Source organism: Dysidea avara, chromosome 7, assembly GCF_963678975.1.
Source record: "Dysidea avara chromosome 7, odDysAvar1.4, whole genome shotgun sequence".
NCBI lineage: Eukaryota > Metazoa > Porifera > Demospongiae > Dictyoceratida > Dysideidae > Dysidea > Dysidea avara.
In genome coordinates, this window is record NC_089278.1 from 27,481,360 (window position 1) to 27,499,155 (window position 17,796).

General features: G+C 38.5%; 1 protein-coding gene across 2 annotated transcripts in view; it reads right to left on the reverse strand.

Annotated features, from left to right (window-relative positions):
• The window catches only part of LOC136261548 (uncharacterized), a 20,566-nt gene continuing 2,770 nt past the window's right edge, over positions 1–17,796 (reverse strand). The window contains exons 3-11 of one of the 2 annotated variants that reach the window (XM_066055563.1): positions 16,384–17,728; positions 16,051–16,206; positions 15,798–15,899; positions 15,088–15,119; positions 4,725–4,947; positions 2,815–2,875; positions 1,302–1,359; positions 346–445; positions 1–151 (exon numbers count right to left, since the gene is read on the reverse strand). In XM_066055563.1, the coding sequence (XP_065911635.1) occupies positions 95–151; positions 346–445; positions 1,302–1,359; positions 2,815–2,875; positions 4,725–4,947; positions 15,088–15,119; positions 15,798–15,899; positions 16,051–16,206; positions 16,384–17,728 (2,134 nt within the window). In that variant the 3' untranslated portion in view covers positions 1–94. The remainder of the gene's footprint in view (positions 152–345; positions 446–1,301; positions 1,360–2,814; positions 2,876–4,724; positions 4,948–15,087; positions 15,120–15,797; positions 15,900–16,050; positions 16,207–16,383; positions 17,729–17,796) is intronic. The other variant, XM_066055564.1, reaches the window with a different exon arrangement.

Sequence of the window (17,796 nt, forward strand, 5' to 3'; positions counted from 1 at the left end):
TTAATAGACAAAATTTATGTTATTTAATTAATCATTATACATAAGTTATATGCATGCAGTATCACAATAACAAATTATATTAGAATGAAGTTGATTAGCTATCACATGTTAGCTTGGTATCCAGTCTACAAATAGGACACGTCTGGTTCTCCTATAGAATGATACACATGAAAACATTTTCACACTATAACAATATGTTTGTCCAACACAAAAACAATACGTTTTGATGGATACAAACACAAAAACTGTGTGCACCAATTCTATAGGTTGAAACAGTAGCTGACAAACTATCAAATGGTGCCTTTAATACAACACGTGTACAATCATCTCTCAACACAAACTCACCTTTAACCACTGGTCAATACAGTGAGTGTGATACTCATGTGCACACAACAGCTCACGAAGCTTGTCACCAGCTTCATAGTCATTCATACATATAACACAACTAGAGAATAACAATGAACAGAATTATGTAAGTGGATTTGTGAAAAGAGATCTTCCAGTCCAGACATGGGGCCAAGTACATGAGTACTTATACTTAAGTACACTTAAGTACAGATTTGAAAGTACTTGTACTTTACTTAAATACTTTCTTCCCAATGTACTTGTACTTATACTCAAGTACTTTGCTAAGTACTTGTATGTACTTGAGTACTTAAAGTACTTGTAAGTACTGCAAACATTGTACACAGTTTGTACACATTGGGTGTACAATGAGAATATCAAAATTGTATGAAGGTGCAGTTTACAACTTCTTGCGATTCTTCTACTGCCTTCCCCAACCTTACTATGTATCATGTTGCCACGATTAACAATGTCGCCAATGCTGTTGTTCAAGTCAGTGCGTTTTAAGAGTTTAAGAGAGAGAATAGTTGACAAAAACCAACCCCCCTAGGCACACTTACATACTACAATACACTAAATGCAGCATATATTTTACTACAGCAAAATGTACTTGTACTTTACTTAAGTACTTCCAGCATGTACTTGTACTTTACTTAAGTACTCTCTTGATTGCTGCTGGAGTACTTGTACTTGGAAAATTCAAAAGTACTTGTACTTTACTTAAGTACTTTTAAATGTACTTGGCCCCATGTCTGTCTTCCACACATGTCCACTTAAGACATGCACTGTTTGTTTTGAAGGGTAAACGGGTAAACTACAGCTAAGAGAGAAATTCCGTATTCCTTGAAGCAAAGTTTCTTTACAGGACATGAGTAGAAGACATCCTTTGCAAATCCAGTCACATAACTTACAATGGACTTTGTCTAATACATGAATGGTAACTAAGCATTACGTACTTTGATGAATCTGATGAGGTTTTACCCTTGTACACTCTTGTTCTTAATCTTTCAATCTCTGTGATGAGAAAGAAACCAGTTATATTATAATGCAAATGCACAGGTGGAAAGAACACATAATACATGTAATTGATCACAGGAGCGCATCAAATCCTATGGACAAGAAATCCTACGGACAAGGGAGCATGTAACTCCGCAAACAGCGAAATTCAGCCGTGTACTATAATAAGTAACTTTTAAAATTCCCTAATCAGGATATTATGCGGAGGTGCATGCTCGAGTACATCATGTTTCCGCTGCAAGCAAAGCGAAGCTATAGAAACGCACAACGGAGGAATAGTAGCACAGGCTTAGCAAGACAGTCTTTCTACAGGTACTAATCATGTAAAATCATGTGAAATTACTCCACTTGACTGTTCCAAGCTCTACCTTCAACTCGATGATCTTCCTATCACATAAGACGATGGAGTAGCAGCCCATTCAGTGTATCCCTGTTGCACGTAAGAATGATGTAACCAATTATATACATAGTAACACTGGACGCCATGTTCGAATTTTGCCCAGAGTATTGGTAGTGTATGGAGTTACATGCTCCCTTGTCCATAAGATTTGTTGCACTCCTGTTCATCATAATTATGTCAAAAATTACAACTATGAGCAAAAGTAGATGTATAGTGGTCCACCAGTAGTACACCACTGGACCAATCACATCCAAGGTTGCTATGTATTAGCCACTTGACCATAAGCCACTTTACATAAGGGTCATATTGTGTGCTAAGAATGGGACAATGGAGCGTCATATTGACCAACAGCCAATGAAAATGTGCTATTTGTGTACAAAGCGGTGCTAAAATTTTGGTGTAAAGGTGACCAGAGTAAAGCATATCTGTATAATAACTATTAATCTCATCAACAGACACTAACTGCATACCGTATAGCTGGTAATTTTCGAAAGGTTTTTATTTTCGGATATTTCGAAGAGGCCCTTCTCTTCGAAAATAAATTCCCAATCCGGTTCGGTTCTTTGAAAATAAATTCCCACAAGTGAAAGCAACCATCCAACTTTTGGCAATTCGCTTGTGTGCTCCTCGAGTTTTAGCTCAGTATTACTGATGATAATGGGTAAACTGTATCATTACTGTGCCAAAAACTAGAAAACAGGTGAACCAGAATGAGAATTGATGCCTCAGTAGAATCTATGGTAGATAGCTAGCTACGATCGAGCGTGATCGAGCCAGTGAATATGCTCCACTCGAGACTCCCTCAGTCTTCTCTCCAGTGCACAGGGATGGGGATTATTCCATCAGTAAGTCAGTTTTTGGAAAACATTCACGCATCTTCATAATTTGTGACACGAATTTCCTTTTATTTGAAATCCATCATGGACTTCGAAATAAGCACTCTTCGAAATTAAAATCCTTCGAAATTCAGATTTTGCTTCTTGTGCGAAAATTTCTGTTTCGAAAATAACCCGCTATACGGTACTCCTTAGATAACACAAGGTAACACCAACCTTCTTTTTTCATTCCTTGAGCTTTTGCTGGTCCCAGCCTATCAGCTAACTCCAGGAGTTGCTAAGACACGTATAATAACAATACCAGTAACGCTAAACATTATTATGTACACGGAGTACATACACTATCACACTGCATACATGGAATAACAAATACATTTTAAACCAGACACATGCCTGTTACCTGAAACATGCCTGTTACCTGAAACATGCCTAATGTATGTAGGTATATCTGAATACACCATACACATGTGTAATCAAATTACATAATCAATCAGTTACTATTGGGAATTAGTACATAAAAGCAATCACAGCATTAATTAACAAACAATTACAATGGAACCAAATTTATCCGCTCTCATGGGGACCATGATCATCTGGCGTTCAGATAACTGAAGTCAGCAACTCGTAAAGTTGTGCATAAAATTGAACTACGAACACTCACAGAATAATCATTTTTGGCATCCAGTTACATGAAGGTGCTACTGGTGTTTGAGTATCACAACTGGCTGGGTCATGAGTCCCACAATTGAAGTTGCAGTGAAAGATATTGGCAAGACTTATGTCTGCTGAGATCTTTAGTTTAAGATTCCCTCGATAATTTATAACTCTGATATGGATATCACCAAAACCCTACTTCTAAGTTTAGCAAATCAGCATGCGAAGCAGGTTGGTGGATAAAATGTTACCATACAGCCAATATACGGTACTACTCAAACATAATGTCGCACTGCCCGATTGAGAGTGATTTAAAAACTTGCTAATTAAAGGCCGTGGCACGCGTTTCCTTCACGACTATTCATCCCGTTTCGTATGGGATGAATACTCACAAAGGAAACGGATGCCACGCCCTTTAATTAGCGAGTTTCTTAATTACTCTCAATTGACATTTTGTTTGAGCAGTACCGTAGTTAATTGTTAAACAAAGTTTGGTGAATTCACTTCCATTTGCCAAGTTCGCCAAATTTTGTCACACCAAACTTGTCGTTTACAGTATACTACTAGTAGGTCAAACTATAATATAACTATGTAAGTAATGTAACAGGGCTGAACAAGCAGTGTTCAGTAATAAATATATTTTCAACATGCAACCTTCTGTAATTTGTAACAAGTCAAAAGTTATGCTATATTAAGTGCCTGGCTGGTACTAATTGCTAAGTAGTAATAATTTGTTTGATAATATTTATTTAAGACCCTATGTAATTTGGTAATTACTATAATCAAGAGTACATAATAAAAATAGGGAGGGAGAGTGTCTAACTAGGACACCTTCAACCAGAATCACTGCGTATTATAGACAATCCACACATTGGGAGAGCAAAAACTTTACATTATTCAACACTTATCAAAAGCACTCAACACCTATCAACAGATCTCTATCATCAGTTAAAGTGTTAATTTGTTCAAAGATCATTGTCTATTCAATAATACACAGTGATTTTGTACAGGCTGTATTAGCAGTTAGACACTCTCCCTCCCTATTTTTATTATGTACTCTTGCTATAATTACATGTTAAACACTTCTGTGCTAATTCAGTAATTCCTTATGCACACCATTTGTGGCTGCACGACCATGTTCACCATTCTATTTGAAATGTTTTAGTATTTCTGCTATAGCACATATGGCATATGGCCAATACAGTTATCTGGGGACCAGCTGGTGTTTGAGTAACTGTACAAATCGAAAAGTGGACAATCATCTCATACGACATACATTAAATTCAAGCATGAAGAAGGTACAAGTTACAACAATTTATTGGAACTATTATCCATGCACCTACAGCTCCAGCTATAGGCATGAGCCTAGTTTACAAAGGAAAATAAAAAAAATCAAATATTGATAACCAACTATAAGTCTTAGTGTACACATGTATCATGATTCAGCAATATTTACACACATCTCTTATTACCTCGTATCCCATTTCTCTGGATGAGCTTCCAATCAGTGAGTCCAGCAGGAGTGCAGGTGGTAGTTGTGCAATGTGTGACATCATTGCTGTCCTGGATGCAGGTCTACTACCTCTCTGACCACGTCTTCTGTGGCTTAAGGCACGGACAATAAACCGCCTTGCTCCGGCCGGAGTCCATTGTTGTATTCCATCAGAAAGTGAGCCGTGATTATCCCTCATGTAACTAAGCAAAACAAACAATGTATGTACATCCATCATACACCAGTCATAAAACTCATAATAAGAGACCATGCTACAATTTAAAGACACTTATTCTGGTTTGGCTGATTAAAGATTAATGGTCAGATTATTTACCTAATTCAGTCCAGTCTTTTAAACACAATACACTCTACGTACGGTACATATTGCACATAGTGGCTGGAAACAATCCAGCCACTACGGAAATTACAGACAATCCTCGTGAAAGCCTGTTTATTAAAGCCACGACATGTCACTATGAACCAATCCTGTGTGGTAGTGGGGAACAAAAAGAACAAAAGTAAATCCATGATGCACACCTTATAGCTGCAGCAGGTGACAAAATTAAGCCAAAGTAATGTTGACTGCTTGGCTAAAGGCATCAGTTGGTCAGTTAATAAAAAATCAGTTCACGAAACTTGTTGGAAGAGTTTGAGTCGTTTTGAAAGTTCGGGTTTACTAACCAACAAAGCTGTAGGGAGCTTTTGGGCATAAAGCCCAAACCTTTAATTATCCCACTATACAGTATGGTGCTACTGTATGATTAACAATTGCTCGGCAAAAAAGCACTGATGCCTGACACGGCATGGTTGACAGGTTTATACACTATGACACACTACACATGTGTAGACACACACAAACCCATATAGCTTTGCTACATACAACATGCATTGCACACGGTGCATATACAATCAGCATCAACATTAAGGGCTTTCCTTTCGAAAAAGGAAAACCCTCTCCAAAAAATTACTCTAATTTAGCAGTCATGATTAGAACTAGACTGGCACTTCTTTTATAAAGGGACTTGACACATTCGATTGTGGGTTTTAGTTTTTGACCACAAATTTAACCCACAAAAGCAAGACATTGGAGAAGGTGAATTAATTTCTTTTCATAGCCTAGCAGTGAAGATTTTTTTCAAATGAAGCAATGTTTGATATGATTTTGTCAGGAATTTCATGGTGATTTATACCACTCACAAACCACTACATATTCATTAAAAATTAAGTTGGATTAGAAATCCAAAATAAATAAAGAACAGTATGAGAGTGTCGCTGCAATCACTACGGACAATAAATATGGGTGATAAGCATAACCACAGGGAAGCCGTATCACGCTACCACGAATTGACACCTTGCGTTGTCAGTGAAAATTACTGTGACACAAAGGAGGACAAAGGTAAGTCCGTGATGTATGTATTGTATATACTGCAGTTAGCGAAAAGGCACATATCAGGATGAAGTAACTTAAAACAGTGAAAAATCAAGCCCATAGTTGCTTGGCTAAAGGCACCAGTTAGTAAGTCAGTTACTTAGTCAGGTGGTAGAAATTTCAGTGAAGTAGGAAAAACTTGTTGGAAAGATTTGGGGTAACTCTGAGGGCTTGGTTATGCTTAATCAACACCACCAAGCTGTTTTAAAGAAAAAACTGAGGCTGTTTTTTGGGAAATTTTGAAGCGAAAGAAAGCCTAAAACTAATACACAACACTACTGTACTGTATACTATGATAGTGCTCTTATGCTGTCCATATTGTGGAAACGTTTCCGCCAAATCTCTCAGTACAAGAGGCACAGTACTGGTGTACTGTTAAGAAGTTGCTATTATGAGCTACATGAAGAGTCATTTAAGCATCGGAAGGAATCACAATTCAGGCCTCCAAGTTTTACTGCTATTACTCCAACAGATTTTTTTTGAAATCAGATTTTACTCTAGTCTATGAAATATGTTACAATGCTTGACTACTAATCACTGCAACATTAAATGGTACAACACACAACTGCATTATAGGTCATACACACACTACATTCATAAGAGCTCTCCTTTCGAAAAAGGAGAACCCTCTCCAAAAAATTACTCTAATTTAACAGTCATATAATTTTATGACCATAATTACTCAAGCACTCCTTTTATAAAGATGCATATCACATTTGATTGTGGGTTTTAGTTTTGTAAAGTTTGTAGTAGACATTGTTGACGTAGCCCTCAAAATCACTCCCCACATTTAATACATGGCCCAACATATATCACACATAAAGGGGGAATATGGTTCTGTGCTGTATGTTACCATTCATTCAAAGGTTTCAGCAGTCTTACATATGAAGAATAGTACATGAAGCAAGACTAGAATCAATGTCTTTGATGTTGCTGGTATGCGCCTTTAGGCTTACTGCAGGAGGTACAATGCATGCGTCATGTATTTGTGTTCCAGTGTGATTTCTTTTTGCTAATAGCAATTTGAGGGTAGTGCATCAGTGGCTTCGAGACAGACTGTAATTTTCGCACCACATCTAACTGAGAAAACAATCAAGCATTGGCCGATATTCAATTATGCTTATGTAAAGCAGGCCTCATATTATTTTGGTAGTCAATTTGTTAAATAGTAGAAACTAATTGAGGACATAATGGGTCGATCCATGTGGCATCATGAAGCCAATGTGAGGTTGTGTTCTGGTTAATAAATGTTTAACAGGAACATGCAGACTTTCAGTTACTAGCTAGAAAAGTTGTATTCCGAGTCTGTGAGCTCTGTAATTCAACCATCTAGTAGACTAAAAAATTCACCCGTCCGCATTAGTATTTGGGAGGTAGTGGGATGAGAAACTTACAGCCTGTTTATGCTACAGATTGCTCTGGCTTCAGTGCAATCCAAATCAATTGTTGAGCAGCATTTAGACTAAGGCCAAGCCTGCTCCAATCAACTTAAACCCACAATCATAATTTTCATTTAAGTAGAAGTTGTTAGGGATCATCCATTACTTTCAGAATTTTTGTAATAGTACAGAGAGTATGCTAGGGGGAGGGGTAAAATTCATCTGTACACATTTTAAAATGTTGATCTTAGTAGTATCACAGAGAAATAAAAGTTAGCACTAGCGTTTGGTTACAGAATGTTCAAGGTGGTGGTGGAAACTGATCATGAGTTGCAGCTGGAATCTAAATAACGGCTTCAGGAGATGGCTATGCAGCCAAGTAGTGTACACAAAGCTATATATCAACATGCCTACGTTATGACAAGTCAGAGGATTAGCAGGCAGATGTATTAATTAAAGAAACTCATAAAAAATTAACACTGAGTCACTGATCATACACTTTTGGGTAGGAGGCAGCAGCTACACAACATTTAGTCTTTCACGAGACCATCTAATTGTGGTGCCTTTTGGGACTTGATATTTGACAGACTGTTAACGAACAATGCTTTGAACTTTTTAGCTAAAAGACTGTAAAAAGTAACAGATCAAATGATTAAATGTTTTCTTGGTTGATATTCTGAAATATCTGGTCACTAAAGAACATTCAAGAGTGATCATTTTCAACTAATTCACACTTTTAGTTGGTTAAATTCATCAAATATGTACTCAAACAGGGTTTAAATTACCACACAAAAAAACTTGAATGGTGGTTGAAGAGTAAAGAATGGAAGTACTACCCAAACTATCAATGGTTTGAGCCTCAGATGTGACGACTAGAGCTGACATGAAGTAAGCGCTATAAAAAAATATTTCATGTTAATTCATTACTTTACGTCTAATTAACTACCAATTTACAGTACTATCATACTATGATTGTTTGCTATGTGTGATTCATAATTGGAAAAAATCCTACCATTAGCTAATAGCTATGGTTTGAGTTTTTCTGGCCAAAAATACCACCAGTGATGAATCGGAATATCACGATACTTTGGCTGTATCACAATACTGATAATATTATTATGCTTGCGTGCTGATATTATGATAGCACAATCGTGGAAAAGTGAAGACCTGGTTTTGTGGATTTAACAGTGTAGCTTAAGTTTTATGAGCTTGTTATATAACAGTGCAGTGGAGTAGTAGCTGGCACTGAATTATCGACCACCTATACATTTAACTAAATTTAATACGAAAGTCTGTATTTTTCACTATAACAGTGTAGCTTACCACTTTCTTAAACTTGAGTGCAATGGATATGAATGGAATATAAGCTGTTACTTTGCTATGAAAATTTATTAGCAGGCCACACATTTAATAGCGCTTTTAGAAAAATGTACCATATCATGTATCATATCATGTCGGTGACTACACAACTGATATGTCTTTTTAATCATATCACACATCAGTAAATATCACTCTAAACCATGCAATCAATGCTGTCACAACAAAAAACTGAGACGATTCCTGTTACAAATGTAGAAAAGCCATCACGTGATGCTGCCATGAATCAACACCTTGTACTGTCAACAAAGATAAATGGGACACAAAGGAGGATGCAGGTAAGTCCATGAAGCATGTATTGTATGTACTTCAGTATGCCACAATGTAGAATCTACACTTGTATGAAGGCATCAGTCAGGAAGTCAGTCAGGTAGTCAGTAGAAATTCCACTTTTAAAACTTTTGTAGTTTCAGGTTGTACTAAGGCACTTTTGGGCTTGGTTATACCTAACCATGGTCCTTCTTGTAGTGATCTTCGTTTATAACGCTGTGTAACATAGTTGAAAATGAATCATAATGGCCACTTCGCTACCATATAGTAAAAAACTTTAGTGGTAAAAAAGTGTGACGAAACCCCTTTCTTGAAAAAATTGGCAGAAAAAACTTTGGCGATTGAAATAATATTCGCCCAAGTTTTTACCGCCAAAGTTTTAACTGTACGGGACGTAAGGATAACGACAAGGTGTCAACTCATCAGTTAAGCAGTGTAGTAAGTGTATAGGTAGCTAGCATTGTTGTAGCAGTACGGCTACTGATCTAACGACGTGGTAGCAAAGACGTGCTTCGCTATCTCCTGCGATGCTGAGAGCGACCGTATTTACTTTTTCAGTGAACTTCAGTAGCAGAGGTTATCACGTATATCAAAGTATTTGGGCCAAACCCATCGCGAGACGATGAACTATAGCTGACGTGCGAAAGGGAAACCGGTTGGAAATACTATCCCAAGGAGTGCTTACAACAGTAGGACACATTCCTAGGAAGATCTCCAAAGTCAGCTCGATCTTTATTGTGTGGTGGTTCGAGCTGACCTTCACCTCAAGTTCTAGTTACTCAATGAACCATCTAAAATAATTGGTGAAAAAAAACTTTGACAAATTGAACGCTATTCGCCAAATTCGCCAAAGTTTTTTTACCACCAATTTTTTTACTATACGGTATTTCAGTAATTGATAGTTGGAGCGTATGTTCAGACGAAAACAATAAGCCTGGTGCCACTCTTTCCACTAATGCAGTATGCGAGGGTGCACCAGACATAATAATGTAAACAAACAAAATTAGGAATTTTAAGTTCAATTAGGGATCATAGAAAAAAGAAGAGGGAAGTCGCCTACACCTGAAGATATACTAGTGAACATTTTAATCCAATTTAGTCATGGATAGCTATACACTAAAGTAGGGATTAAATATCCACTAGTAGTTCAGCTGTAGGCGACCTCCCTTGTTTCATTACTTTTGAATTCTTTGATTCCTAATCATACTTAATTTTTCCTTACACTTGCTAGAAGTGAAATACGCATCAATCTTTGAGAGCCCCTTCATTATTCAGCTCACATGAAAATTTCAGTGCTTCCACAATATTTAACTGGCTATGATTACGCATTACGACACCACCCTAATAACTACCTAGGTTTGCCCCCTCATGCTGGGTACATGACTGCTTGTTACTGCACGCACCACGCCCACGGCCTCCCCAACAGAGCACGAGACCTCAACAGGCTTGGGTGAGATGTGTGGGCGTCAGTGCCTACTGTACCCAACAGTGTATTGTCTAAGCACAATACACCAAAATTCAGACATACCCCTGGGAGAGGAGAGGTGGGAGAAAACTAATTCGCACTTCTGCCTCGTGTATGCTTATTGTTCTGTGAACATGATGTCGGATAGCCTACCGCCATTTCTGTCCTCGATCTCTGTGACACTTAAAAGAACCGAGCTATGATCGGCCAGTTAACCTGGGCTAACTGTGTCTAACCCTCATTATACATGTGCATGTGGGCTTGTCCCACCAGTCATGTATAGAAATGCATTTTTACAGTTTACAAACAGGAGATCCCTTTACAAGAAAGAGATTCCTTCCAAAAAATTCTAATAGAACAGTCACATTAACCTAATATATAGGGTTACACTTTGTGAGGTATTGCTTTTATAGTGGTAGTACTAACTTATGATTGTGGGTTTTAGTTTTATATACAAATTTCTCATTTAGCGTACAATAAACATTACTACACTTATCATCTGTTATCCTTGCTACTGTGACTAGACAGAAAAGCAGTCATTTGGCTATGGTACTCCCTGTTACATACTCTACACACAGAGATATGCGCTAGGTTGGAGGCGTGATACAGAAATTACAGACCATTCCCATTTCACTTCCACACGACAGACAGTATACAAAATCATTGACATGTTACCCACAAATTGACACAAACAATAGAATAGTGGATTAACTCTTACTACTGTGGTAAGTCCCAAGAGGCACATAGCAACATTTAATAACAAGATCAAGCCCATTAGCATTATATTTCGCTGATGTCTGAAGACATAATTTTCATAGTCCAGTAGCTAAAAACATAAAAATTCGTAACAGCTTAGAAGTGTTTCAGGTTGTACTAAAGGTATGCTTGGGTTTGGTTGTATCTATACTGCCAAGGCTTCTTTAAGATATTGTGAGACTGGTTTCTCAATGACATTTTTTTCTGTGTGAAAGCACATACCTTTCTACAAGGCAGTGAAGAGGTACAAAGTCATATACTAAACAGCAACATCCAGCTGGATACAGTTTTGGGACTCAAAGGCTACATCAAGGTACGTACCATATCCATTATACTTCGCTTTCAGCTATGTTCAGCTCGTTACACAGCACTACATACAAAGAACAGGTAGGAGAGTGCCTCTGCAATCAATCCAGTCACCACGAAAAATACGGACGATTCGCGCACCCCAATTAGCTACTGAAGGCTTGAAAGTGGCCACTACGTTTCGGTTTCAACTATGTTCAGCCCATTTCACAGCGCTACAAACGAAGAACAGTAGGAGAAGCGCTTATGCAATCAATCCAATCATCACGGAAAATACGGACGATTACCTACATGAAGCTATCACGCAATTACCTACGTAGGGAAGCCATCACACTACCATGAATCGACACCTTTGGCTGTCAGTGAAAAGAAATGGGACACAAAGGAGGACAAACAGTATGCCAAAAGGCACATCCCGGGACAAAATGACATCGAACAGTGAAAAAATCAAGCTCATAGCCTTAGCCATTATTGAGTCTGAAAGCATCAGGCAGGCAGGCAGGTAGGTAGGCAGGCAGGCAAGGGAGGCAGCTAGTCAGTCAGTAGGAAATTTCATTGAATAAATGTTTTTAAAAATTTCGTAGCAATTTATTGGAAGCATTTAGGGTCATACTGAAGGCACTTTTGGGCTAACCAATAAGGCCAAGGCGCCAGAATGGTATTGTGAAGCTGGTTTTTGGGTGATATTTTTGGCCAGAAATATCCAAACCTCCATGATCCCTAATATACAGTACTATTATACTGTATGATAACACTTGGTCCTATTAATTGCCGGGGGTATACAGTGCCACAATGTGAGGCTTTGAATAAACGTTGGCTCTCAAATAAAATGAACACCTAATGCAGTCATAATTTCTATTATAGAACTTTACGATGGGTGAGATCAAAGGAAAAAGTGTACTTTAAATTTCATAAAGTACACTTTAGGGCAAACAGTGCTTTATTGCCCAAAGAGTGCTTTATTTAATAGTCATACCATGGCTGCGAGGGATTTGCTGATACACCCAAGCCCGAGGGCTGCGGGTGTATAATATCAGCAAATACCAAGCAGCTAAGTGATATATATCACTTGGGATGCACTCACCTAATAGGTGAAGAACTACGGAGAACTCATCCTGTTTGTTTTATACAGTAGCATCTGAAGATCGATCGTGGTTTTAATAGCGTGGGCTAATAGCCATCAGAACATTAGCCATATGTTAAAACGTCATTAATACGTTACTATGCTTCAACACGCAATGTTAGAAAACTTGCGATTGTGGGATGGAGTTTATATTGTTATCATTTTTGTACTAAGTTAAGCCAACAAACTTTGCTATTGGGACAGTAAGTAAGTTATTACATTAAGTTAAGTACTTAGGACTGTAAGTTACTAACCTATTTCAACATAGTAGTAGTAGCTTTGCTGTTCCGTGGTCTGTTCAAAGGCTGATACACGGTGGGTAGAAATACGCATCCACGATTACCCAAACAATTATTCTGTGCCTTCATTATCCTTTAGTAACAACCAACTAGTCTATCTTAGCAAATATACTCAGCTTAGCAACCACTACAAAAACGAGTCCCACAATACAAAGCTCTATGTCGCTTAATATAATGAGTCAAAGCGCATCGTTTCTTTGGACTGGCTGGGTATCAAAATCATTGGCAAACCGCTTTCCCATGATATTTCCTGGGCAATATCTTGATATTGCCCGGGAAATATGCGAGTTAAACACCAAGTGGCGCCTTTGAATGCCCACGCCAAAGTGGTATATTGTACGATCAAAGCACTCTTTGCGGTGCAATAAAGCACAGTTGCCCACGTGCTCTAGTGCAGGCTAATAATAGCTCTTGGCGTTCACACCAGTGTGACTAGTCACCCAGGATGATAGCCCGTGCCTCGCTGAGTGGTCAATCACCCCAGCCAGCACAAGTTATACCACTGTATTGCTTTTATAGACATATCAAAATACTTCGATGATGGGTGGGAGAAGGTAATGTTGCTGTTATGTTTGTTAATGTAAACAAACAAGTCCCGGAGATATCACGGAAATACTTCGCCATATGTCACAATGGAATCAATTGTGGGTTGTGACCAAAACTTGCCAAAACATGCAAAGAACATATACCATGTCAAACTATGGTGAACTACACGTGAGTTACTTTGTTAAACTAGTTTGTGTGCATTCAGGCTGCTAATAATTCATGCAACGCGTGTTAATTATGAGTCCCAGTGTATGGCTGCAAGCTACCACTAGAAAGTTCCATAAATCATTTAAAGCATTGCCTTGCTCGTGCTATATGAAAATAAAGCAATGGCCAAGAGCTTTACTTTTCATATAGCACTCGTGGCAATGCTTTAACATATACACAAGGGTGAAGTGAACAACATTTCGTAGATGTCCTTTTCAGCTTGAACATGTGAAATATACACAAACTGAGGTATATATTAAAGTGATTCTAAGAAATTATAATTATGAACCTGCATATTTATTTAGTGGCCAGGGTGAAAAGCCACTAAATAGAAATAAACATCCAACATCCAACATAACATAGTAATTAACTCTTGACATTAAGAGTTTCCTTTCGAAAAAGGAAACTCTCTCCAAAAAATTTCTAATAGAACAGTCACATAGAATAGTATTATAAATGTATATATGTTGTGACATTCTTTTATAGAGGTTCTATCAACATTCGATTGTGGGTTTCAGTTTTCTCCATAATATCTCAGTTAGCACACCAGATATATTCCTAACACTCATATAAAACACACTGGAACACGTTATTTTGTACATAACTTATATCAACTGCTGCAAAAGGAAGAGTATCTCTCTAAAATAGGCAAATTAAACGCAGCTTTATTTATCACTAAGTAGTAATTTGTGACTTGATAAAGTTATGATGATAAAGGAGTCTGATTAATACAAAAGAAAATGATGGCAAAAAAAAGCTGTCATACTTGCTTCTTATCTTAGGCCATGTAGTAGCGTGCCATCAAGACAGTGACACAGTAGTGTGATTATTCAGCAAAAAGTGAAAAAGTGGCAAAAAGACACATGGCCACAGCATCACCTGATAATTAACCCATGATGGTTCAACTATAGAAAGATGGATTGCTGTTGCACAGTTGAGGAAACATTATATAATACGCAGAAAGTAACTGCGATTTCTTTTGCTTCAGAACAATACACTTCTACACACACACACACACACACACACACACACACACACACACACACACACACACACACACACACACACACACACACACACACACACACACACACACACACACACACACACACACACACACACACACACACACACACTACCCTTGCACTTGAGTATATTACATACAGTACTCAACAATACCACTCACCGAGAAGCCATGTGATCATTAGGTATAAAGTACTGTAAATAAACACACATAACGTATAAATATTAATAGAGCAAAATACCAACAAGAATTTGGCAATATAAGTACATGTACAGCATTCTCAAAGCTATGCTCTTCATATATGTAGCATCAATACAATAAGTTAATAATCAAGTTGTGCAACATTAAGAATGCAACAATCATCCACTATCATCATTTTTGCACTATTCAGCCTATGTTATGAATTTCTGTAGAGGTGTACCAATGTTGATATCGATATCGGTGAAAAGTTGACTTTTAGCAGATATGAACAGGTATTACACAAAAGTACTACAATCCTTGGTAGCACAATGCTGAAGCTTCAAGTTGCAAAGGCTTTTACAATGATCAGGGTTCAAGTTCTGAGTTGGTCACAATTTTTGTCCACCTTTTTATCACTACCTTTTTCACAATTCTTTTTTTTATTGTCTTCACATAGGTTTTAGTGACCACCTGTGCCACATTTTTTTAACATTTATAGTGGCGTCCATACTGAAAACCTTTTATATTCAGATATCGGTATTGGAATCGGTAATTTCGTAGCCAATATATTGGTTATCGGTATATTGGAAAATTTCCATATCAGTGCACCTATAATTTTTTGTAGGCGCACATGCATGCGTGTGTGTGTACAACTTTGAATTGTAGCGCACATACGTACATACAGATCTTACCATTCCTGGGGACCAGGGATGCAAGTGAGGAGGATAGACTGGGATGCCTCTGGAATTTATAGGTCTGTTAGGAAATGGATTCTGCTCACTGTAGAGTTCTTCCTGCAGACATGCAGACGGACTATATTGCAGTTGGCATGTGCGAAACACACACACTATACACACTTATACATACACACCCCCAGTCCCCCCCTCCCCCCACACACACACACACGTACTATACACACATACACTAAAGTAAGACAATACATACCTGTAGTCTCCTAGCATACTCTTCATCACTCTCAACCTGGTCACTACCACTAGGCCCAACACCATCAGTAGTAGCAGTAGCATCACGATGATGACGACGATGATGGTGACTACGAGTTGGCCTCTGCCTTCTTTCAACATGTACCACCTCTGGCTCCTATAAGGAAATGATCTATGTAGTTCACAGAACTTTAAGGGTCCCCTATATGGATATGTGAATGCAGTATTTTAGATGGTAATGGTAATGTGAGCAATGACAATTGTACAAGAGTAGCTACCAAATTACATGATTACATGTTCATATATGCACACAGTATGCAATACAACTACACACCTCATCATCAGAACTGATAGTAATCACATCAGTATCTTCAGTGCTAGTAGTAGCCTGTCCTACTCTACCACTAGCAGACAACAGTTCAGGGGTCCCATCTCCATCATAATGGGGTGGCTCACTGCCAGATTGTCCAGAATAATCACTTCTCGGTGTGAATTCATCACTACCAGCTAATATAGAAGGACTGGATGGTTCTAGAAGCTCATCTGTCCTATTGGTACTACTATCACTACTGTCCCCATTCAATGGTCTGGTGTACACCATGTCTAGACCACTTCTACCTGGCCGAGCCCATCCAACTCGTCTTGCTGCTATCTGGCTGATGGCATTAAGGCTGTGTTGTAATCTGGATACTTCTGAGTGGCTAGCAAGGCCAATCATTTCACTAGCCCTCCGTCTAAAGTTGTAACCAGAACTTGAAACAGGTGATGAAAGTGTTTGTGGTGGAGTTTCAGATTGTAACAAAGTTCGTAGCATATGCTGGTGTTCATTGGCTGTGTAAGACACTCCCCGTCTTCGATGTGACTCTGAGCCTCCCATCTGCTGTGACGTTCTGTCACTAGCTGATTCTCTTGGGTAAAAATGCATACGTCTAGCTCCATTGTCATTATCATCATCATCATCTGTGCTGGGTTCAACAGATGACGACCTAAGAAAATGCTGCGGTGATAACTCATGTATAAAACCATTATTAAGAATATCAGCACCATTGGAGGTGAAGGTTTGATTAGAGTAGCTTTCAAATGAAGAGTCATTTACGTGTGAAGATTGACCAGCAGAAGCAGTTGTAGTAGTGTCCATGGGGTGTACCATCCCAACACTGCTGGGACTAAAACTGACATTGAAATCATCCGCATTCCACTCTGGTGGGTAATAGTACGGTAGAGAACTAGCATCACGTATACTAATGTCATTACTGTCACTTGTTGAAGTGCTACCAAGAGAGGTGAGTGGAAGAGTGTGGCTAGCATGAGGTGCCAACATGGCTATAGGTGAGTGCGGACCACTGAAATGTGTTGTCAAAAAAGCAGGATTTCTATTGAATGGAGTTAACTGTATAGGATTACCAGCGGAAGTAGTAGCTGTTAAAGAAGCAGATGGTGGGATGGTGGAATTTTGAGCAGCAGATGAATGGGCATCAGTTGACTGTGCTGTCACAGGGATACTGTATGTGTGATCCGAAGGAAGGGTAGTTGTCGGAATGGAGCTGGTAACAGCTTGAGAGTTGCTGGTGGTGGCTGAGGATAGAGGAATTGAAACACGAAAGCTGGTGTTGTTCACTCTAGTTCTACTACTACTAGGCTTCATTTTGTCACCTCTTCTGCTACGAGTAGACAACGTTCTAAAAACAGACAAGATTCCTTACAGTAAAACAAAAAACCACATACAAATGATGAATTAGCATGCTCA